Source organism: Zingiber officinale, chromosome 4B, assembly GCF_018446385.1.
Source record: "Zingiber officinale cultivar Zhangliang chromosome 4B, Zo_v1.1, whole genome shotgun sequence".
Classification (NCBI taxonomy): Eukaryota; Viridiplantae; Streptophyta; class Magnoliopsida; order Zingiberales; family Zingiberaceae; genus Zingiber; species Zingiber officinale.
In genome coordinates, this window is record NC_055993.1 from 3,801,161 (window position 1) to 3,826,690 (window position 25,530).

At 41.1% G+C, this 25,530-nt stretch overlaps 1 protein-coding gene and 1 long non-coding RNA gene across 2 annotated transcripts; both read left to right on the forward strand.

Moving 5' to 3' along the window:
- Nucleotides 1-325: 325 nt before the first annotated feature.
- LOC121977257 (non-specific lipid transfer protein GPI-anchored 3-like) lies at nt 326-1,014 on the forward strand. Its single transcript, XM_042529847.1, has 3 exons — nt 326-656; nt 745-795; nt 911-1,014. Exons 1-3 carry the CDS (start codon nt 326-328, stop codon nt 1,012-1,014), a joined length of 486 nt encoding a protein of 161 aa, XP_042385781.1.
- A 9,942-nt stretch (nt 1,015-10,956) lies between these two features.
- Nucleotides 10,957-11,988, forward strand: LOC121977325. Its single transcript, XR_006110786.1, has 3 exons — nt 10,957-11,427; nt 11,524-11,609; nt 11,930-11,988. It is a non-coding gene; the product is annotated as an uncharacterized LOC121977325 (long non-coding RNA).
- The last annotated feature ends 13,542 nt before the right edge of the window (nt 11,989-25,530 follow it).

Genomic DNA, 25,530 nt, shown 5'->3' on the forward strand with positions numbered 1-25,530 from the left:
AAGAAAACTTACAAAAAATAGTAAAATGTTACATTTAATAAATTTCAAAGACATAAATAGAAAATTTATAGAAAAAAGATAATATCTCACACTTTATTCCTTTTAACTAGCTTTTGAGATATATATTTTTATTTTGTTTCTAAATATATCTTTCCTCTCTTGATTACGCCCTTCCTAAAATTCAATTTTCAGAAATCTTTCATTGCACATATAGAATTTCTTAATGGAAAGGCAACATTAATAATTTTTCCATAATTCTTCCACAATCTCTGTCGTTATATATCTCCACTTATCGATGCAAAATAATTTCTAGTACGATCTCACCATGAAACTCATCGTCTTCTACGCCCTTCTCTTATCTTCATGCGCCACACTTTCTGCGTCCAACGGCGACAGCGGCGGCGGCCCGCCGCCGTGCGTGGCGAAGCTGATGCCGTGCCTGAACTTCCTGCGCTCGCCGGAGATTCCCCCCGCCGCCACCTGCTGCATCCCTCTGAAGAGCGCTTTGGTCGACGACGTCTCTTGCCTCTGCAGTCTCTTCAAGAACGTAGATCTCATCAGGAGCTTCAACATCACTCAGCAGGATCTCGTGGGCCTTCCTCCACGGTGCGGCTTGGAGTTGCCGGATTTGAACAAATGCGATCGTTCCATCTCACGTAATTAAGAATATGACTATGTTAATCCTTTGGGAAAAGTGTAAAAGATTTATTATTGATAATCACTTTTATGTGGATGCTTATGCAGCCAATCCAAGTGATTTACGTCCACCGCCGCCTGTAAACGAGCCTTCTAAAGGTAATTAATTCACTCTCCAAATCTTAATTTATAGAAAGTAGATAAATAAATCAAATATATTATTTCATAATTCATTCTCTTTCCAATTAAACTGGCTTGGTTATTTAATTTGCAGGAATTACGACTACGCCTCCAAGCAGTTCTGGTCGTGTAGCAAGCATCCTTTTGGAACTTCACTTCGCTCTAACTGCACTATTATATTTCTGCACGTCTTATTAATTGAGTTGTGTTTGTTAGTGATCTAATGAGCTAGTCATGAATAAGTTAAACGATATATGCATTGTTGATGTGGAGTAATGTTAGATGTTTTTTGTTTTATTTTGTGTAATTTATAGTATCAGATGGTCAACCGATGAGGTGGTCAAAGTCTGATCAGGTCAATGTGACTATGACTGTGCATGCCTGATCGGATTCTTGCGACCCTCGTGGCTGACTCCACCTTTCTTAGTTTCGAGATAGACAATTGAGTGGATTATCTCAATCCCAAGGATTTTGTTTCTTCGACTCAATGCCCCATTCTGTCGAGTTCGAGAGACCATCAATTGATCTAATCAACCTAATCTTGATGGATGTTTCAAACCAACATTCTTAACCATCTCATAAATGCTTTGCTGATTGAGTGATTCTTAGTTTCTTACCATATGCCTGTCGAATCCCCTGATTCACGAGGACCATGTTTCTCAGACTCTTTTATCCGATCGACACATATTCATTATAATCCAATTGGATTCCTCCAATTCTAGGGACTTAACTCCCCTCAAACCCTTATAGTTGAATATATACATCATCCGACCCACTCGCCCATAATCCTAGGTTAAAATCCTAAATCTTGCATAAGCCAATTGGGTGATATAGCCCAAAATAATATCATTATTTGAAAATGGAATATGGGTGATGAGATTGTTCACTATAATAAAAATACAATGATTTGATATTTTCCAAATCATGATAAGATACTCATTAATGAGAAAGATTACAATGAGTACGCTTTTTCTATGCACATATCTCACATTTATTTTACTCACAGTTCATCTTTTACCATGTTTGTTAATGTTCATCTTCCTTTTCTATGTCACTCGACTTTGTTGTGTCGACTCAGATTTATAGTCGTCCTTTGACTTCGTTGTCGACAACTCTTGAATTTATAATCGTCGCTTGACTTTATTGTCGTTGACTCTCGGGTTTATAGTCGTTGTTCGACTTTTGTTTCATTGACTCTAGGTTTCTAGCCGTCACTCGGCTTTGTTGTCGTCGACTCTTGGATTTATAGTCGTTGCTCAGCTTTTGTTTTGGTCGATCGACGTGAGAGTTTGAGACACTTGGGATTTTTATTCATCATTTCTCTGCACTTACAGAATATGCGTTTATACAAATGTATTTGAATTTAATCACACACCTTTCACCCGACCCTATAGGATTGGGGATGGTTTGCGCTCCAAGATCGCTCGAGATATCTCCCATTCTCGTCTTGTAGATAATAAACTCTCGAGCAAAGCTTTCGAATGACCTAGTACGGTCCCTCCCATGGGACTTCTAGCTTGGTGATGTCGCTGACCGGCTTGACTCTCTTCCATACGAAGTCGTCGACCTAGAATGACCTCGGGATCACCCTCCGATTGTAGCTCGATCTGCTTCATGCGCTGCCGGTATGCCATGAGTCGAGCGGTGGCCTTATCTCGCACTTCTTCCACCGGATCGAGCTCCATGAGCCTCTGATTGACGTTTCCTTCATCATAGAGCTACATCCAGTCGGACTCCACTCCTACCTCGATCGGAACCACTGCCTCACTCTCGTATACTAGATGAAACAGTGTTATGTCGGTCGCCTCTCTTAGTGTGGTGCGATAAGCCCACAACATGCTCAGTAGTTCATCTACCCAACTGCCTCTAGCATGGTCAAGTCGAGCTCGGAGTCCTCTGAGAATTTCCCTATTGGTGACTTCCGGCTGGCTGTTACTTTGGGGGTAGGCCACTGACGTGAAGGACTGTAGGATACCATAGCCAGCACACCACTCTTTGAGCCTCTGCTCGGAAAATTACCTTCTGTTGTCCGAGACAAGCTTGCAAGGTATGCCAAATCGACATAGGATGTTTTGCCATATAAATTTGATAACCATGTGCTTAGTTATCTCGGCGAGAGGCTCGGCTTCAACCCACGTTGAGAAATAATCTACTACCATGAGTAGAAATCTTCGTTGCCCGGTCACCATAGGAAATAGTCCAACGATATTCATGCTCCACTGGTCGAACGGACATTACATGACGGATGCCTTCAACTCTTCAGTAGGTCAGTGCGGGATGTTTTGGTACTTCTGGTAGGATAAGCAAGTGGCCACTGTCTGAGCAACGTCGTCTTGCAATGTGGCCCAGAAGTATCCGGCCAGTAGGATCTTGTGGGCCAGTGATCGACCGCCCAGATGACTACCATAGGAGCCTTGGTGCACTTCTTGTATGATGTACTCAATGTCATCCGATCCGATGCACTTGAATAGCGACCTTGAGAAGGCTCTTTTATATAGTTGATCTCCTATTAGGGTGAACCACCAGACCCTTTTTTTTAACAAGTGAGCTTTCTCCTGGTCAACTAGTGTGACACTCATTCGGAGGAAATCCATCAACGGCGTCCTCTAGTCACTTGGGAAGTCCAATGCAGCCATCTTATCGATATGTGCCATAAGTAAAACTTACTCGATCGGCTTATCTATGACGATCGGAGATAAAGAACTTGCTACCTTGGCTAACTTGTCAGTATACTGGTTGTCCGATCGAGAGATCTTCTGTATAATTACTTCTTCGAAACCTATCTTCAATTTCTCAAAAGCTTCGGCATACAGCTTGAGCTGGGAGCTATTTATCTCGAACATGCCCGACAGTTGCTGAGCTGTCAGCTGGGAATCTGAATGAATGAGGACTCTTGTGGCTCCCACATGCCGGGTTGCTTGCGACCAACTATCAAGACCTCATATTCTGCCTCATTATTCGTGGCCCGATTATCTAGCCGCACAGACAACTGTATCCTATCATCACGTGGCAATATTAATAGGATGCTTATTCCACTACCTTGCCGAGTGGATGAGTCGTTGATATATATCTTCCAAGTTGCGTCTGGCTCGATGTTCTGAACTTCAGTGACAAAATTAGCCAAGGCTTGGGCCTTGATTATTGTTTGGGGTCGATACTGTATGTCAAACTCACTTAGCTCGGTGGTCCACTTGATCAACCGTCCAGATGTCTCTGGGTTAAGGAGAACTCTTCCCATCGCTATTAGTCAGTACCACGATGGGATGTGAGAGGAAGAATGGACGGAGCCTTCGAGCGATGAGTACTAGTCCAAATGCCAACTTTTCAAGATAGGTGTAATGAGATTATGTATCTTTCAATATATAACTTAAGAAATACACTAATTATTGTTTAGAGTCATTCTGCTGCACCAACATTGAACCGACTGCATGCTCTATAGATGACAAATATATCCAGTGTGGCTCGTCGGAGATGAGCTTTGCCAGTACAGGTAGGGAAGTAAGGTATTTCTTAAGTTCTTCCAATGCCTTGTCGCATTCTGAATCCCACTAGAATTTCGTCGCGCGACACAGTATCTTGAAGAATGGGTGACTCCAGTCCAATGATTTGGAGATGAATCTTGATAGTGCGGTGGTTCGTTTGGTCAGTCGTTGGGCCTCCTTCAAGTTGCAAGGCGGGGGTATGTCTTGCAACGCCTTCACTTTACTCAGATTTGCCTCGATTCCCCGTTCAGTGACGATATAATCGAGGAAGCAATCGTTCTTCGCCCCGAACAGCCAATTGTTCGGGTTCATCTCGTATGCCCTCAAGGTTCGACAGGTTTCTTCGATATCTGTGCAAAGGTCAATGGCTAGGAGTAATTTTATTAATATGTCATCGACATACACTTCCATATTTCGACCGATCTACCGTCGGAATACCTTGTTCATCAATCTTTGGTAAGTAGTGTCGGCGTTCTTCAGTCAAAACGGCATAATGTTGTAGTAGTAAGTTTCGTCGGTCATAATGAAGTTGACCTTCTCTTTGTCTTCCTTGGCGAGCGACACTTGATGGTAGCTCTGGTACACATCAAGCATGTAGATCAACTAGAAGCCCATCATGGAATCCACCATTTGATCTATACGAGGCAGGGGATAGAAGTTCTTTGGGCAAGTTTTCTTTAAGTCGCGGAAGTCAATGCAGACTCGCCACTTGTTGCCCTGCTTGAAGACTAGCACAACGTTAGCCAGCCAGCTCAGAAATTGAACCTCGCGGATGTGACCAGCCTACAGTAATTTTTCTATTTCCACTCAGATGATCTGATTCTGCTCTGAGCTTAAGTCCCTCTTCCTCTATTTCACTGGTCGAGCATCCAGTCGGACGTGAAGCTCATGCTAAGCCATACTCGACGAGATACCCAGGAGCTTGTGAGTTGACTAGGCAAATACGTCATGGTTTTGCCTAAGGCAGGCAACTAGCTTTGCCTTCTTCTCGTTTGTTAGGTTGGCATCGACAAATGTTGTGGCTTCTGGTCGGCTAGGATAGATCTGAACCTCCTCGTTTTCATCATAGACCAGTGTCGGTGGTTTCTCCATGATTGCGTTCACCTACAACCGTTGAGTCTTTCGAGCGACCTTTGCCTCTGACTTAACCATTTCGACGTAGTATCGTTGAGTGGCCAATTGGTCACCTCTGACTTCGCCTACTGCATTGTTCATTGGAAATTTGATCTTCTGGCAGAAGGTGGACACTACGACTTAGAACTCATTTAAGATCGGTCAGCCCAATATAACATTGTAAGTAGACGACATATCTACCACAATGAAATTTATGATTTTGGTCCTTTTGAGAGACTCCTCTCCAAGCGATATGACCAGCTAAGCCTGGCCGATCGACAATACCTCATTGCCTGTGAACCCATACAGCAGGGTTGCCATGGGTTGCAATTCACTCTAATCGATTTGCAGCTGGTTGAACGCCTTATTGAAGATGATGTTCACCTAGTTACCTGTATCCACAAAAGTTCGGTGGATAATATAATTAGCTATTACCGCTCGAATGATCAAGGCGTCATCGTGAGGGATTTCCACTCCCTCTAGGTCCCGAGGGTCAAAACTGATCTCTGGTTCATCGGCCTTTTCTTTGCTGCATCCCACAACATCTATCCCTAATCGTTATGCATGTGATTTCCTCGCTCTAATGGAATCACTGTAGGTTGGTCCCTCGACAATCATTCTGATTTCACCCTAAGCCACATTGCTTCAATTTTCCTCCTCCCGATTTGAAGGTCAAGCCCGCTCAGCTGACGCTCGGGCGGGATTTGTATTTCCTCTTTGTTGAGGTTGGCGTTGTCGCTGCTCAGCCGTGTAAGTACCCAGTGGTAGTTTTGATGTGATCAACCAAGTAAAGTTAGGTCTTGTTGGTATTTAACTCTTGTATCTAAGTGTGCAGGAACTTAGGAGCATAGAAAGTTGAGTGAAAGACACAGGCAGCGAGAAGGACGACATGGGAGAGAGCCGACGGGCTTGGTGTATCCGAAGGATGAGGTGCTGCGAAAGAGTACGTTGGTAAACGAGAAGGAGGCACATAACTTTTCCGAGGGACGAGAAGTAGGAGCGGAAGATTGCTCGAAGGCAGGAAAATGGGTTTGGGTGAGCCCTATTTTAGATGGCCGAAATCACCTAAGCGAGCGAAACCGGAGCAGAAGACCCGAACCAATGCAAGCAGAACTGGAGCGGAAGATCGGGACAGAAAGTCAACAGAATGTTGACTTTTTGAATCCGGGTGCCCGGAATAGGTTTTTATTCGGAACGCGACGTACGCATTCCGTTACAACAGGGATAAAAGTTTATCCCCCTAGGCGCCTGGAACCCTTCCAGGCGCCACAATCATAGCTATAAATACAGCCTTAGTCCCAGAAGCTTAGATAGAATACTTATAATCATTTCTCTTTCGATTTAGCTTCCTGATCTAGTGGTTTAATTGTTGTAAATATGCTTCTCCACCTGAAGAAGAGTTTAGTGAGCTTTCAACTTCCTTGGATTAACAACCTTTCCGGTTGTAACCAAGTAAACCTCGTTGTGCCTCTTCCTTTTTAGTTTCTTATTTCTTTTATGCAAGTGTTGATTATTGTTAAACTATAAAGTTGAGAAAGGTATTTTTGTGTTTTTGTTGTGCAGGCTATTCACCCCCTCTGGTCGGTCACCAAAGGGACCAACAAATGGTATCAGATCCCAACAGCTTCAGGAGAACTAACTGTCGAACGAAGCACACAAGATGGCTGAACCGAGCATCTACCCACCAAAGCTCGAGGGAAAATTCGCGAGCTGGAAGAAAAGAATGGAGGTATTTTTTAAAACAGATTTCGACTTGCTTTTAATAATAAAATTTGATTTTGTAACACCTGAGGGTAAAGAAGAATACCAATGACGAAGAAGGAGCAGGCCGACTTTGTGGCAAATGGCAAAGCAGAGTTCCATATACTAAGTGTCTTACTGTCATAAGAAGTCAATCAGATCGAAGCCTACGAGTTAGCAAAGGAGCTTTGGGAGAAATTCCTGAAACTACATAAAAGGACCTCGGAGGCAAAACTCGCGAGACAGGATATGCTCAGGAACTAAATCAGCAACACCAAATTAAAAGAAGGAGAAAATGTTGGACATCTTCACTCAAGAATAAAGGAACTCATCACTGAACTCACGAATCTTGGTGAAAAGTTAAGCAACCGAGATTCGCTAAGGTACGCACTTAATGTGTTTCCTAGGACTATTAAATAGGCATCATTAGTAGATGCTTATTATATATCTAAGGATTTAGAATCAAGTACTTTAGAAGAATTATTTTTAACATTTGAAGTCCATAAAATAAGATGTACATATCTGAAGAAGGAGTCAAGGCACAACATTACTTTAAAGGCAAAAATAGATGAATCAGATTCCGAGACATTACTTGACGATGACGAAACAACGTTAATGGCAAGGAGATTTAAAAAGTTATTTAAATCCAATAAGTTTAATCAAGTGTAGGGTAAGAGAAGAAAAAGAAAGATAAAATACTACCATTGCAATGAAGAAGGGCATGTAAAAGACAATTGCCTAAACTAAAAAAGCAAGAACAAGAATAAGGACACAAGCATGGATAAGAGACCAACCCAGAAAAGGCACAAAAACCTAAAAGTGATGTGAGACGCAATGTCATCAGAATAAAAAATTGAGCCTACGTCGAAATCGTGCTAATTACATGACACCAAGAAGAAGAGGATGATGCAAACTCTTCCACAATGAGCATCAAGAACATTGATGAAGGGGGAGCTGTAGAACCCCGGTTGGCCAGCTAGAATGGAGTTTGAATAGCCCTGCACAATATAAAAACAAATACCCTTCTCGGACTTTTAAAAAACACTTGCATAAATTGAAATAAAGAAATAAGCTAAAAGAAGAGGCTCACAACTTTTACTTGGTTACAACCGAGGAGGTTGTTAATCCAAGGAAGTAAACACACTAAGTATCTCCTTCAGGCGGAAAAGCCTCTTACAACAGTAAAATCACAAAATGAGAAGCTAAACTAACAATGAAGAGCGCACAAGTGTTGTATTATAATTGCTTGTTGTTTAAAAAGCTTCTGGACCAAGGTTGTATTTATAGCCTTGGTCGGGGTGTCTGAAATGGTTCCAGGCGCCTGGAGGGGGATAAAGTTTTATCCCCTTCGTAACGGATCGTGGTCAAACGTGATCCGGTCAAGGTCACATTCTGGGCGCCCGGACTTCCGAGCGCCCAGAATGGATTTGGGTGTCTGGACCTCAAAGTCAACCTCGTTGACCTTTTTGGTTCGGGCCTTCTGCTCCGGTTCAGCTCGCCTCGGTCCGGGTCTTCTGCTCCGACTCCGCTCGCTTGGGTGATTTTGGCCAACCGAAATAAGGCTCACCCGAACCCAATTTCGGCCTTCTCGAGCAACCTTCTGCTCCGGCTTCTCATCCCTTGGACGAGTTCATACTCTATATTGACGCTTTTCTATAGGATTTAGGCTCTGTTTTGATGCAACATGGCAAGGTAGTCTCTTATGCTTCTTGTCAGTTGAAGGAGCAAGAGAAGAACTACCCTGTACATAATCTAGGGTTAACCACCATTATCTTTTCTTTGAAGATTTGGCAGCATCATCTGTAGGGTATTTACATTTGGGATTCTTACGGATCAAAAGAGTCTCAAATATCTTTTCATCCAGAAGGAACTCAATCTCCGGCAGAGGAGATGGATGGAGTTCCTGGAGGATTACGATTGTACCATTAGCTACCACCCAGGGAAAGCTAATGTCGTTGACGATGCGCCTAGCCGGAAGTCCGAAGGGACTTTAGCTTGTCACTGAGTTTTAGTCACAAACTTGATTCAGGGTTTTCCCCGAATTGAGCCTTGAGGAGCAAGGACGGATAGAGCAGGGTATCCTTATTACCATGGTTGCTCAGTCGTCGATCAGGACGAGGATCCGAGAGGCCCAGGCCGATGATCAATACTTAAGTCCATTGGCATCCAGATAGCTTCCGAGCAGCAGATCGAGATCACTCGAGATGACGAGAGTATTACCTATTTCCGAGGTAGATTATGCATACCTCAATCTCACCCGGTCATAGAGAAGTTACTTTAGAAGGCTCATCGCTCTCGATTTGCTATCCACCCAGGTGGAACACACATGTATTGAGATTTGAGGCGTTCATATTGGTGGAACAACATGAAAGAAGATATCGTGGAGTTTGTAGCTAGACGTCTAGTCTGACTATGGATTTTGTGGTAGGATTGCCTAGGACCCAACGAGATCATGATGCGATTTGGATGATCGTTGATCGATTAATCAAATCCACACACACTTCTTACCTATTCGGAAGACTGATTCACTGGATCGATTAGTAGAGCTGTATTGTCGGGAGGTCATCAGATTGCATGGTGATCCTTTAAGCATTATATTAGATAGAGTCCCAAAGTTCACATCCCAATTCTGGCAGAGTCTGCAAAAGGCCTTGGGCACACAACTCCGTTTTAGTACATTATTCCATCTGCAAGCAGATGAACAGTTAGAGTGGACCATTCAGGCTTTAGAGGACTTGCTGAGGTCTTGCGTTAAAGATTTCGGAGGTAGCTGGGAGGATCACCTGTCATTGTGGTGTTCCTCTATAACAACAACTGTCAATTGGGCATCCAGATGACACCGTTTGAAGCATTGTATGGTAGGTTTTGTCGGACACCCACCCTCTGAAAGGAGGTTGGGGAGGCCTAGTTGCTATGACCTCATAGAGCTCAAAAGGGGACAGAGTTGGTCCACACTATTAGACGGAGAATGTTAGAGGCGTAGGACTGCCAGAAGAGTTATGCTGATCGGAGACGAAGACCCCTGGAGTTCTCCACTGACGCCATGTAATTCTGAGAGTCTCACCCACAAAAGGGGTGAAGAGATTTGACCTTCGAGGTAAGCTAGCTCCACGATTCATTGGGCCTTTCCAGATCTTGGAGAGGATTGGAGCGGTAGCTTACCGTCTAGCACTACCACTGTCTCTAGCAGGCGTGTATGATGTATTTCATGTATCTATGCTGAGGAGATACGTAGCCGATCCAGCGCATGTTCTGTCAGATATACCAATTTCCATTCAGCCTGACGTTACTTACAAGGAAGTTTCGGTACGGATTCTAGACTACAAAGAGTGTCAACTGCGGAACAAGACTATCCGACTAGTTAAAGTCGGATGACAGTATCATTCTAATGAGGAGGCTACTTGGGAGCTCAAGGATACGATCTGAGCTCGATACCTCCATCTATTTACTTGGGGTATGTGGGTCAATTTCCATTCAGTATTAATACTAACTATCTATTGCTAGCATTTGCTGATGGTAGATAACGAAATTTGGGGACTAAATTTTTATTAGTGGGGGAGAATGTTAAATACGACAACAAAATAATAAATAAATAATAAAGTTTTATGGACGAATAAGATTAAGGGAATTTTTAGGAATTTCCTGAAATTTTTTGGGAATTAATTGGAGCTTGTATGACGAGTTTGCGAGGATAAATTAATGGACATGGGAAAAGCCTATTTAAGAATATCTAAAAATAGGAGTTGATTTAGGAAAGAACTTACATAAGTTTCCTAAATTAATGTATTTTCCTTTTCCTATTTCTTTTCTCCCTAGCCCGATCCCTCTCCTCCTCCCCTCTGGCGGACCCGAGCTTTCCTCTTTCCCTCCCTCGCGCGCCGACTCTCCCTTCTTCATCGCATCGCCCCTACACCCTACGCCATCACCGAGCTCCTCTCGCGGGTTTCCTTCTCTTCTCTTCATCTCGAGACGCTGCGAACCCTTCCTTCCCCCCTTCACATCGCCGCCTCGACTCTTCTCTCTCGAGCCCCGACGCCGATCCTTCCCTGCCGTCGTCTCCTTGTCGTGGAGGTTCTCACCGCACCAATCGCCACAAGAGCACCGTCGGCAGCAGTCCTTCTTTTCGCGTGTCTCTTCCCTAGAGTGATCACCGCCTTCCCTGTGCTCTAGCGTCGGCACAGATCGCCTCCTCTACTGCGATTTGGAAGCACAACAGTTGTGCCCTAGCTTCTATTCACTGCCCTTCTCGAGCTCCTCCCTATTCTGATAATCCACGGTGAGGTCTCAAAGCTTCACCTATATTCTTTTTTTTTTTCATGTTTGCTGTCTCCTTTGGAATTGAAGTGAGTTTCTGATAGTGGTTGTGTTACAGCCGCAAGTTGCCAGTGGGCTCCGGTCATAAATTTCCGACAGCAAACTTTTCCGGTCGTGAGTCAGCGGCTGTGCGAGTGGATTTGGGTAAGTATTGCATTGATTCATGCATAGAGTTAAATTCAATTGGAATTTGAGAGGATTAGGTTCATATTTTGGAGAGTTTAAGTTGATTCAGGTTTAGATTTAAAACTAATTGAATAGTGGTATGATTAGGATTAGTAAAGAGCTAACCCTAGTTGACCTATGGGTTATAATTTGTTAATCAAATAGTTCGGGTTGGATCTGATTTATTGAGCTAACCGAGATTAAATGATAAATTAGGGTTTTTTGGTTTAATAGGTTTGGGGATTTTATTTAACTATTTGCTATATATGTAATTAGCTAAATACATTATGTGATCGCAGGACGTTGATTCGAGATGGGCGTCCTGACGTAGGATTTCTGGATACGATCTTCTATTGAGGCGGGTACTTTTGACTTATCTTCTTGATATAGTCATTTTAGATATGTATAATAATTTATTTCTAGTAGTAATGATTATGTTTGCATCTGTTTTGGTATGTCACTATTTGGTTCTTGTAGTTTGCCTATATTCTTGTCTGTTGTGCATTCATGGTTATATTCTCTTGTTTGTGCCATGTTTAGTCCTGTTCATAGGAATAGTGACATATATTGCCCTACTGTGTAGTAGTCTAGTTATTTGATATACCTGATTTGTGTACCTAGATTTAGGTTACCTGGATCATTGTATGATTTATTTCTTTTATGGTGCATGTTATATGGAGGTGTATACTGTTTGTATCTACATGTTTAGTGTCATGCACCATCTTACATGATTACATGCTGAGCGATTGTCGGCTCCATTATTGTTAAGCACATCGCCAGTTACATGATCTGCACACACAACCACTCATGGGTTAGTGGTATATCAGGCAGTGTGTGTGCAGTTTGCTCTGTCAGTGCTCCGCTAGTCCACTCATGGGTAGTGTGTCGCAGCGTGGTAGCACATTAGGGATCCCTCCTCTGGACTGTCTCAGGGAGATGAGAGCATTGTGCTCCCTCACACTATTTGGAGTAGGAGGATAGGTGTACTCCGACAGCATCCTGTCCGCTCGGTCACTCAGGAGCAGTTGATGGTAGAGTGCACAATTATCATAGCCCTACCCACTCGGTCTCACCATCGCGTGTGAGATGGTTGACTGGTGACAGGGGTGGCACATGTCATTTTGCATCATTTTACATAATTACATTTATTGCTTGTGATTGCTGCATATTATTTGCTGCATTTTGGTTGTTGCATGTTTGACATGCATACAGGTGACATTTTGTATTTGGTCCGATGACCCTTATATTTCGGATAGGAGGTTCTGGTGAGTACAGTTTCTTTAGCCCTTTTCAGTCTGTATTTCCTACTTTTGTTCAGGAAACTGTACTGCATAGTTATTACTGTTAGTTATAACCTATTATACTTGTCTATCTGGTATCCGTTGAGTTCTTAGACTCATCTCATTGATATATTTTTTTCAGATACCAGGTAGATACTTGTGGAGTCACTTGGAGTATCCTATCTACCGATCCTACGTCACATCTGAAGACCGCTTCGAGTGTCGTTTACATTTTTCGTGTATTTGGTATTTGATGTATTTAGCGTTGTTATTGTATTTGTGTTGTTGTGGTTGTTATGTAAAGCCTAACCGACTAGCAATTGTTGTTTTCAGTTTGTATGATTTTCTTTATCGTTTTCCCGCTGTGTGGGTTTTTAGTACAGCCAAGTGGGTTGTTAAATATATATATAACTGCGTGGTAGTGTTTACTTTGTTTTAGCCAAGTGGGCTGATAATATAAACTGCATGGTTGTGTATATATTCCAACCGTGTGCGACTGATGTATATTTTGTATGTAGTAATGCTTCAGATTGTCACCCGTACAGGGGAGATGCTGGTGAAATTTCTTCTGGCAGAGACTACCTAGGGCGTGATACTCACCCACGAAAGGGGTGAAGAGATTTGGTCTCCGAGATAAGCTAGCTCCATGATACATTGGGTCTTTCTGGATCTTGGAAAGGATTGGAGCAGTAACTTATCATCTAGCGCTACCACCAGCTCTGACAGACATTCATGATGTGTTCCATGTGTCTATGCTGAGGAGATACGTAGCTGATCCAACACATGTTCTGTCAGATATATCAATTTTCATTCAGCCTGATATTACTTACGAGGAGGTTCCGGTACGGATTCTGGACCGCAAAGAGCGTCAACTACGGAACAAGACTATCCGGCTGGTTAAAGTCAGATGGTAGTATCATTCTGACAAGGAGGCTACTTGGGAGCTCGAGGATACGATCCGAGCTCGATACCCCCATCTTTTTACCTGAGATATATGAGTTAATTTCCGTTCAGTATTTATACTATCTATCTATTTTTAGTCCTTGCTGATGGTAAATAACGAAAATTTATGGACCAAATTTTTATTAGTGGGGGAGAATGTAAAATACGGCACCAAATAATAATAAAATAATAATGTTATTTGAGGAATAACCTTAAAGTAATTTTCAGGAATTTTTAGAAATTTTTCGGAGCTCATATGACAAGTTTAAGGGGGGCAATTATTAGGCCACGGGAAAGTCTGTTTAAGCTGCCCATTTAAACGAGAAAAAGTTTTATTTTTTCTTTTTTTTCCCTTTTTCTTTTCCTCTTACTATGTCGTGTCGTGCCCTATTTCTCCTTAATCGCTGAAACTTCCCTCAAAATCCCGATTCTTCCTCCTCTCTCACGCCGTCTCCTCTCTTCCTCTCCCTCACGTGGCGTGGAGCGCCTATCATCTTCCTCTCTCGATGCCGACGATCTCTCGATCTTCCTCTTCCCTTCTCCCGAGTCTCAACCGACGTTGATCCCTCTCTGTGTTGCTACCAGCCACCACGGCCCAACGCCGGTCATCGCTGCCCGTCACTGCCTGTCGCTGACCGTTCACGCGAGACCAATCAACAACATTGTCAATTGTCGCAAGAGCCGCAGAGCCCCTCCGTCGCCGAAGTCGTGCCCTAGATTTCCCCTTGTTGCGTTGTGCCCTAGGTGTCGCCCTCTCCCGTCGCATTGCCTCTCCGCTGCATGGAACAACGCCGACACCCCTACAACCAATCGTCAGCCACTGGAGGCTCGAGCTCTCCCAGCGCCAGCCACCCGAGCGCCACGACGACCACGATCTGCCACCGATCTGATTAGTCGGATGCTGCTATTGAGGTGTGTGCTTTTGCTATCAATAGCAACCTTGATCTCCTAACCACTCATCCCCATCCAGTGGTAGCATCGTTGGCCAGTTCTTCCTTTTCATACATCGCACCCCTCATCTGTTCTAGCTAGAAACTTAGGGTTATTTGAGGGTAAGATTTCTAGTTTAAAAGGTTATGGATGAATGATTGGGTTTAATTCTCAGTTGAGAATGCAGTGATTGTGAATCAGATATTGGATTCATGCTAGGTGTTGATTTAGGGCAATCTAGTTTGCTGAATAGTAGCTTTACCTAGCTTTGGCCACCGTCTTACGGCTATGGACTCCTCCGGTCGAGAGCCCTATTAGCTACCACAGATTTGGTGAGTATGTAGGATAAATAGGTTAAGCAATTAGGGTTTCCTAACCCTAATTGAGATTTCGTTTGGTTATGCAAATTATGGTAGATTGGTATGATTTATATTTTTATGTTGTAGAGTTTTGATTCAATTTGAAGCGAGCTCTTAGACTTAAAGTTATTATGATACAATCTTCGTTTTGAGGCGGGTACCTTAACTTATCTTTTAGATATTGTCATTTGATATGCATAGTAGATTTTTAATAGTAGTAATAATTATGTTATATCTGCATCAGTATGTCATTGCGTGATTCCTTTAGCATGCTTATTTATTAGCTGTTTTACATCCATCACCCTCTTGATTATTTATGCTCATAGAGGTAGTGACATACCATGCCTTATGATATATTGAACTAGACATTTACCATATCTGATACGTGTACCTAGATCTTCTTATTTGATCTATTTATTTTTGGTACATGTATTATGGAAGTAAATATGGTCAGGATTTTCATGCTTAGTGTCATGCACCATCTCGCATGATTGCATGCTGAGCGATTGTCGACTCTATTATTGTTGAGCACATCGCCGGTTACATGGATTTTCACACACAACAACTAATGGGTTAGTGGTTTTTATTCAGGCAGGGTGTGTTGCAGCAGGTTGCTCTGTCAGTGCTCTGCTGGTTCGCTCATGGGTAGCGTGACGCAGCATGGTAGCAGGATAGGGATCTCTCCTCTAGACTGCCTAAGGGAGATGAGTGTTGGTTGATACTCGGAATATCGTACCGGTTCCCCTGTATAAAAATTTTGTACAAGTCCTGAACCATTCCTAATAACCTATTGTGTTCTTTAGAAAATTAAATTAGGAATCGCAAACAGAATTTAATATTATTGATTCCAAATTTAACTTATCTGTTCTTAGAGGTTTAGACTTAGATCGCAAACGATACTTAATATTATTTATTCAAGTCCACCCATGTTACAAAGTTAATTAAATATTTATTTCTAAAATTAGCTTCTAGGTTAAACATGGCGAGGCATTAGGCCTTCTTGGTTATGGGATCATCCATCACTTCCTTGACAAATCCTTTTAAAGAAATTCAATATTCAATCTCCTTATAGTAACCCTAGGTTTAACCAATAAGCATAATCGAATCACAAGATCGAAAAAGAAAAGAAACACAAAGTCGAAACATAAATTTGAAACCTAGAATCATTAGCCTCTTGTGTTTGGTATTTCAAGATCAAAAATAAAGAACATGAACTAACTAACATGATGCGGAAACAATTAGTTAGTTATACTTTTCTTTGTAGCTAATGACCTCTTGATCTTCTATTGTATTCCTCTGCTTCTCTTAGACGTCGTGTGGACGACGATCTTCCAAGATGAAATCTACCCAAGCCTCCTTCTTTCTCCCAAGTTTCGGCCACACCAAGGGATGCAAAATAGAAAACCTTCCTCTCTTTCCCTTCTTCTCCAAGTATGCCGCCGGCCCTTGAGTTCTTCTCTTCCAAGCTTAGATTTGGCCACCAAGCAAGATAAGAGGAGGAAGAGCTAAAATATGGTTGGCCCTAGGAGAATAAGCAAAGGAAAATCTAGAGAGGGATGGCCGGCCACAAGGATTAAAAGAGGAGGAATAGAAGAGGTTGTGTCACCCATGAAGGCACTCTCTCCCCCTCTTTTATAATCCTTGGTGAATCCAAAAAAGGAAAGATTTATAACAAAAATAAAACTTCATTTTATTTCTCTATCATGGCTAAAAAGGAAAAATTAATACTCCTTTTAGACCATGACATGGCCGACCCTCTATTATGCACAAATAAGGAAAAAAAATTCAATCAAAAATTAAAATCTTTTCTTTTAAAATCTCTTTTATTGAAAGCTATAAAAGATATGTTTTATAAATTAAAATATCTCTCTTTTAAATCCTTTTATGGATATCTATAAAAGAAAAGATTTTAATAAATAAAACTTCTCTTTTAAATCATGGTTTCAAAAAAAGGAAAGTTTTATCCAAAAATTAAAATCTTTCTTTCATAATATAGATAACTACAAATAAGGAAAGATTTCAAATCTTTCTTTTAATCCTTTGTAGAAAATCTATATAAGGAAAGATTTTAAATTTTAAAACTCTCTTTTAAAACCATGTGGAAGGAAAGTTTTCACAAATTGAAAACTCCTTTCATTTCCTTTTGTGACCGTTAAAAAAAAGGAAAGTTTTATAATTTAAAATCTCTCTTTTAAATCCTTTTGTGGATGTCTATAAAAGGAAAGATTTTTAAAAATAAAACTTTCTTTCATACCTTTGTGTGGCCGGCCCCATCTTGGACACCAAGATGTGCTTGAGCCGGCCCTAACTTGGACTCCAAGCAACTCATGTGGCCGGCTACATCTTGGACGCCAAGATGGGCTAGGTCGACCTCTTTACTTGGGTAAGAAGCTGGGTTTAGGTGGATACTAGACTTTATATAAGAGGCTACAATAGAGACCGAGAGGAGAAATTGGTTTTGGTCTCCCGATGAGCTTGAGCTTCCCGTGTTCGCCCTGAACACCCAACTCAAGTTCATCAATAATAACTCATACCACTAAAGAGTTATTATTGAACTACCGCACCAATCCCAAATTACATTTTGGGCTCCTTCTTATCATGAGTGTGTTAATCTCCCTGTGTTTAAGATATAGAATGTTCACTAATTAAATGAGTTACTAACAACTTACTTAATTAATATATATCTCCAATAGTAGTGCCACTCAACCTTATTATCATGTCGGACTAAGTCCACCTGTAGGGTTTACATGACAATCCTTATGAGCTCCTCTTGAGGGCATCATCAACCTAGATTTCTAGGACACAGTTTCCTTCTATAATCAACAACACACACTATAAATAATATCATTTTCCAACTTATCGGGTCTTTTGATTTATCGAGCTAAATCTCATCCTTTGATAAGTCAAAGAAATAAGTACTAGATATATGCGCTTGTTATTATATCAGGATTAAGAGCACACGCTTCCATCATAACAAAGGCCTTGTTCTTTTATTCAGTTAGTATAAAAAGAACTTACCTTAATTGATCCAACTCAATACACTCTGAGTGTACTAGCGTAATTTTATAGTCAAGATAAACTATTACCAAATTACACTATGACTATTCCAATGGTTTGTTCCTATCTATCTTAATCGTGAGAAACTATTTATAATCTATAAAGAACTGATAATATGATCTTCTGTGTGTGACATTACACACCATGTTATCTACAATATAAATTAATTGAACAACTATACTTAGCTTATAAATGTAGATATTTGACCAATATGATTCTTATTTCTAAGTAAATGTTTATTAAAAAAGCTAGGCTTTTAGTACACATTCCAACAATGAGAGCATTGAGTTCCCCCACTTATGATTTGGGGTAGGAGGATAGGTGTACTTTGACAACATCCTATCCACTCGATCACTCGGGAGCAGTGATGGCAGAGTGCACAATTGTCACAGCCCTACCCACTCGATCTCACCATTGTGTGTGAGATGGCTGACTGCGTCAGGAGTGAGCATGATATGTTATTTGCATCATATGCATGATTGCATTTATTGCTTGTGTTTGCAGCATTTTGTTTGTTGCATATTTGGTGGATGCATATGATTGACATGCATACAGGAGATATGACATTTTCGGTCTGACGATCTTATTATTCTGATAAGAGGTTCTGGTGAGTATAACTTCTCCCATTTCATTCACTTTTGCATTTTCCATTATTATTCTAGGAGACTGTATGCGTAATTGTTACTATTAGTTATTTCCTACTATGCATGTCAGCTTGGTAACCGCTGAGTTGTTGAACTCATCCCGTTGATTACTTCTATTTCAGGTTGAAGCTGTCAGGAGGTTCTAGTCCCTAGTTCCTCACTAGGCGTCGAGGTGGTTTTATATTATCGGACTTGTGTTTCCTTGTTAGTGAACTACATACTTGTGATGTATGTGTTTTGCACTTTGGATTTTATATCATGCTTCGGGTATGATGCCCATGTTTCCGCTGCAAAGGTTTTCCGCTGCGTTGTGTTTTTCTCATTGTAGTGAAGTAGGTTTTTACCATTATAACTGCGTGGTTGTGTCAGCCGAAGGCTAAATTATATAAACTGCGTGGATTGTTTATTTTTGTCTATTATATATTTCGGCCGTGTTGGCCGAGGTTTGTGAGCCCCCCTGAGGGCTTTGTAGTAAGTTTCAGATTGTCACCCGTACATGAGAGATGCTGCCGAAATTTCCTCGGTAGGGGCTCCCCCGGGGTGTGACAGATATTTTTCTTTACCTTCTGGTGTTATAAAACCGAATTTCATTATTAAAAGTAAATCGAAATCAATTTTAAAAAATATCTACATTCGCTTTTTCCAGCTAGCGAACTCCCCCTCGATCTTCGGCGGGTATATGCTTCGTCCGACCATTGTCTTTGCTTCGATCAGTGGTTAGTTCTCCTGAAGCGTTCTCGCTCTTATACAACTTGTAGAACCCCGATTGGCCGGCTAGAATGGGGGTTGAATAGCCCTGCACAATATAAAAACAAATACCCTTCTCGAACTTTTAAAAGAACACTTGCATAAATTGAAATAAAGAAATAAGCTAAAAGAAGAGTCTCACAACTTTTACTTGGTTACAACCGGAGAGGTTGTTAATCCAAGGAAGTAAATACACTAAGTATCTCCTTCAGGCGGAGAAGCCTCTTACAGCAGTGAAAGCACAAAATGAGAAGCTAAACTAACAATGAAGAGTGCACAAGTATTGTATTACAATTGCTTGTTGTCTAAAAAGCTTCTAGACCAAGACTATATTTATAGTCTTGGTCGAGATGCCTGGAAGGGTTCCAGGCGCCTGGAGGAGGATAAAGTTTTATCCCCTTCGCAACGGATCATGGTCAAACGTGATCCGGTCAAAGTCACATTTCGGGCGCCCGGACTTCTGGGCGCCCAGAATGGATTCGGGCGTCCGGACCTCAAAGTCAACCCCGTTGACCTTTTCGGTCCAGGCCTTCTGCTCCGGTTCAGCTCGCTTCGGTCCGGGTCTTCCGCTCAGGCTCCGCTCGCTTGGGTGATTTCGGCCAACCAAAATAAGGCTCACCCGAACCCAATTTCGGCCTTCTCGAACAACCTTTCGCTCCAACTTCTCGTCCCTCGGACCGCGCGCTTCCTTCTCATCCGCCTGCGTACTCTTCTACATCACCTCGTCCCTCGGACGCACCGAGCCCGTCGGCTCTCTCCCATGCCGTTCTTCTCGCTAGCTGTGTCTTTTGCTCGACTTCTTGTGTTCCTAAGTTCCTGCACACTTAGACACAAGATTAAAACACCACAAGAGCAACAACTTGGTTGATCACATCAAAACAACCTGGGTTCCAACAAGAGCAACAACAGAAGAGAGCAACTCTATAGGGGGATTCTCAGATGATGAAATAGACAAGGTAAGTCATGTACGATTCTTACCACCTGATGAGCTATTTAAATTTATAAAGTTTCTGACTAAAATATCTTATAAATTAGAAATTGAGAATAAGAAGTTACAAGAAGATTTCAACAAACTCAAAAAGCAAAATGACTAACTAAAAGGAATTTTAACAACATCTTGTCGACTAGAAGACTTCAATAAAATAAAAATGGAAAATAAAAAATTGAAAGCAGAAATAGAAAAAATAAATAATTACACATGCTCACATAGTCAACATATTAGAAAATACAATGGATTAAATTGATACTTTAAATACCATAAGGGTCAAATTAAGAAAATATCACAGAAATACATTCCTAAGAAATTTCTGATTAATTCTGTAGAAAGTAACCTATTTTAGGTTCCAAAATCCTATTTAGATTATTTTTTTTGGCTTTTAAACAGAAAGTTAAATATTTAATTTCTTTAAAAGACTTTGTCTAGAAAGTAATTATTGTTCAAGATCCAAGAAAGTCTAGTGTCTCACCATAGTCTAGAAGTCAATTATTGAAATAAGTATTTAATTGACTAACTGTTAAGCAGTTAGTTGTTATAAAAATACTTTCAATTATTTGTCAAAAATTTTATTAGAAATTATTTAAAAGTTAATTTTTCCAAGAACTTTATCACTTAACTATAAGAAAATTTTAAAATGTTAAAAAATTTAAATGTTAAATTTTTTAGAAAAATTTTTAATGATAATTTTAACTTTATATGAAATTTCAAAATTTTTCTACCTTAAATATGTTTTAAAAATCGAAGCTTAAATTTTAATATTTTTTAATTGCCCTTAGACTTTTTATTGTTATTAAATAGAATTTTTTAATGTACCCCATTTTTAATGTAATTAAAAGGGAAAGTAGTAAAAATTAAGTCTAGGGGGAGGGTAGTATAATTTTTGTACTCGTAAAAATCTTATTTTATAACTGTTAATTTTTTTTTTATGGTTTTACCCTAACTTAACTTAGGGTTTGCTCACATAAAAAAGGGAGAGATTGTAAGTATCCCGTGATAGTTTTGATGTGATCAACCAAGTAAAGTTATGTTCTATAGGTATTTAACGCTTGTGTCTAAATGTGCAGGAACTTAGGAGCACAGGAAGTCGAGCGCAAGACGCAGCCAGTGAGAAGGACGACATGGGAGAGAGCTAACGAGGCTTAGTGCATCCGAAGAACAAGGTGTTGCCGAAGAGTACGCTGGCAGACAAGAAGGAGGCGCACGACGTTTCCGAGGGACGAGAAGCCAGAGCAGAAGATTGCTCAAAAGCCAGAAAATGGGTTCGAGTGAGCCCTATTCCGGATGGCCGAAATCACCCAAGCGAGCGGAGCTGGAGCGGAAGACCCGAGCCAATACGAGTGGAATCGGAGCGGAATACTGGGACAAAAAGTCAATAAAATGTTGACTTTCTAAATCCGGGCACCCGGAACCCTTCCAGGTCCCAGAGCAAGTTTTTATCTGGAACGCGATGTGGCGCGTTATGTTGAAACAGAGATAAAAATTTATCCCCCCCCCAGACACTTGGAATTCTTCCAGGTACCCTGACCAGGGCTATAAATACAGCTCTGGTCCCAGAAGCTTAGATAAATCACTTGTAATCATTTCTCTTTCAATTTAGCTTTCTGATCTAGTGCTTTAATTGCTGTAAAGAGGTTTCTCCGCCTAAAAGAGAGTTTAGTGAGCTTTCAACTTCCTTGGATTAACAACCTCCCCAGTGGTAACGAAGAAAACTCATTGTGCATCTTTCTTATTAGTTTCTTATTTTTTTTGTGCAAGTGTTGATTATTGTTAAACTATAAAGTCGAAAAGGTATTTTTGTACTTTTGTTCTGCAGGCTATTCACCCCTAGCTCTAGCCGGTCGTCAAAGGGGCCAACAAGTCGCCAGTCTCTCTTCTTCCCTTCGCCCGTCCAACCGGCATCATTGATGTCGGTCGGGAGAGGGTGATCAACGACGATATCCTAGAGGAACCAGTTGAGTTGAAACTGGCCTCAGGTCGTAGCAGCCCCATGTATTATGCATCACCGATTGATGGAAAGAGCAGAACAACGGTGTCCATGGCCTGCCTCTCACAATTTTCGGCCGGTCTGCTGCTACATGTTGCACGACATGGGTTCGGGACTCCTGGTGCGGCTGTGTTGCTCCCAATCGAGGACCCTTTGGTGGCTGATGATTATTGGCTGGCCGTCGTTCAGGGGGAGCAGTCTACTCAGCAGGCACTTCCTTCGTGCCGCTTGGGCCTCCTCCACATTTATATACTCGATGGAGAGCCTGAGCAAGTGATTGAAATCTTTTGGCAGCCTCTGGATGAGTGAGCGAAAGAATTCTCTTTCAGTAAGCCCCCGCGAGAAGACATTCACCAATACCTTTGGGGTGACCGATGGGATATCTATGGCCACTTCGTTAAATCGCTTGATGTAGGCTCTTAATGCCTCCTTAAGCCCTTGCTTCATAGCGAACAAATTAACGACCATCTTCCAGTGGCGACGACTACTGGTAAAATGATGCAGAAACACTGCTCAAAAATCTTTGAAGCTATGAATTGATCCGATCGATAGTCGTCTGAACCACCGTTGCGCTAATCCAGAGAGGACGGTGAGGAAGACTCGACACTTCACTCTATCGGTGTACTGATGGAGTGTGGCTGTATTATCAAACCTGATCAAATGGTCCCCTAAATCGGTTGTCCCATTATATCCCTTGATCGTTAATGGAGTATAATGTCGGGGTAGTGGGTTGTCCAGAATCCCTTGAAAGAACTGCCGATTGATCTATTCGAGAGAATCATCCGTCCTTGGTGCTTTTCTCTTCCGCCCATCTTGGATGGGCGCGTCGTCCAAGGAGGATCCTTTCTCCCTATTCGTTCGGCCTTGTTCCTCTGAAGGAGTGTGGAACAATGTTCGATGGAAGAGAATCGACGCATTTAGTGCATCTCTGTATGCGTCGATTGATTTCTTGTTTTACCCCCGAATAGATATATTTTTCGCTTAGTCTCTATAGCCAGCCTACGACCTTGTCGCGGGTTCATTTGCTTGGCACTCGGCTGTCGCCTGCTGTTGCTGCTCCATAATTTTGGTCGTCCGGGCTTGTATCCGCATATCCAACTCCTCCTTAGTTAGTGTCATAGTCGTGAGTCGTCCAACATCCTCCATCTCCATGTCTCAAATGCCAATTTTGGTTGCTCGGGCTTGTTAAGTTCCCACAGACGGTGCCAATATGGTTCTGCCTGAAAACGGTGAAGATAGCTAACTGGGGATGTGACTCTACTGTTGACTATGTGAAGAATTCGCTGTGCTCCACTCTGCAAGACAAAGGACGTCAGTACCGGGCCAGGGAAGGGGTCCATGACATTGACCCTCCGATGCTCAAGTTGTCACTGAAACAGTAGAAAAATGGTAGAACACTGGAGCAAAAGAGATGCAGACGATGATCGTGCGTACCTCCGCCAGTGTATGACTCTCTTTATATAATGCTCCAGTAGTCGACATGCATGCTTCCCAAGGCTCGTGTATGTTTTTCCAATTGTCCTATAAAATGATAAGTCGGAAAAGTGTCCCTAATACTTTTTCTTAACAAGATGTGCAAATCCTTGACATGACAATGGAAGCTTCCGTCGTATGATTTGTCGGCGAAGCATGTCCTGTTGACAGTAGCATTAACTCCCAAAAGGATATGATGAGCTATGCAGGGAGGCTCATTGTTTGGTCGAGCAAGGAAGTCACTCGGTCATAACTCCCTCTTGGCTGCTTAAGTCTGTTATCCTCCACGGCCGTCAGCTTAGTTGGTCGTCCCTTGCCCGACCGGACAAGTCAGACTATCGTTTGCTTGGTTAGTCGTGAGCATCTGATATCCTCTGTATGGTCATCCTAGTAGGACGAGCGATCTGCTCGGATGAGCCTCTGGGCCGCTCGACCCATTGCCACTCGCTCGACCAACTTCTACGATCCGACGATTTCTTACCTTTGATTGTCTTAACTTTAACCTCCACGTCGACCCATTTTTCTACCTCTGACTCATCCTTAGTATGCACCTTTTATCACTACATCGTCTATTTTTAAACCTATTATTAGGCTTGAATTTTTTGTTTAAATAAAAAATTTAGTTCCAAAATTAAGAATAAGATTTTTACTTAAATATTGGTGGGTTCCATTAATATTTAGTCACACGGTCTCTCTTAATATATTTTAAATTACAAGCCCCTAACTGTAACAATTACGAAAGTTTAACTGTTATAACTATACTATAATTACAATTTTAGTAGTCATAATTTAACACTGTAACTATAGAATTATAACTATATTATAATTACAATTTTAGTAGTTATAGAATTATAACTATATCTCATAACTGTTTTAATTATAATATCGGGCTTTTGGAGGCATGGTTCAGCGATAAGTATTTGGGATAAGACTGTAGTGATTGGGATCAAAATTTAACCGATGATTTTATACATTGTCTAGACACTTGTCATTTAGGTTTCCTCGCTTTAACTCCCTCTCAAATAATAATGGGTGGTTGGGACATTTAATGTGGCAGTTTTTTTTGTTTTAAATTATAATATTAATCTATATATATATAATTGTTAGAAGTAATATTGACTAATATTAATCAATAAAATGTCTATACTATAGCTATTAAAATATAATATTACTAGTGTTAAGTAAGGACATCTTTAATAGTTAAACCGTTCCATGAGCTTTTTTTTATGATTCCCAATATGTCAGTATAAAAATTTTCTATTCTCTATCAAATAAAAAAATTCTTCATACAATTTTTTCATGAGTTATACATTACAAATTACATATCTTTATCTATTATTTTTTATTTAATATCTCTATATAATTTTATATTTAATATTTTAATTAATTACTATCTTTAATTTAATTTATTTATAATTTATAATTAATAAATTAATACATTTATGATTTTTAATTTAATTTAATTTGTGATTTTTAATTTAATTATA

Excerpts from the sequence above, each read along its gene's own strand:
- LOC121977257 (XM_042529847.1), top strand. The coding sequence starts at position 326 with ATGAAACTCATCGTCTTCTACGCCCTTCTCTTATCTTCATGCGCCACA. Across the intron at positions 657-744 it reads ATGCGATCGTTCCATCTCAC|CCAATCCAAGTGATTTACGT; the intron begins GTAATTAAGAAT and ends ATGCTTATGCAG. Across the intron at positions 796-910 it reads TGTAAACGAGCCTTCTAAAG|GAATTACGACTACGCCTCCA; the intron begins GTAATTAATTCA and ends TTTAATTTGCAG.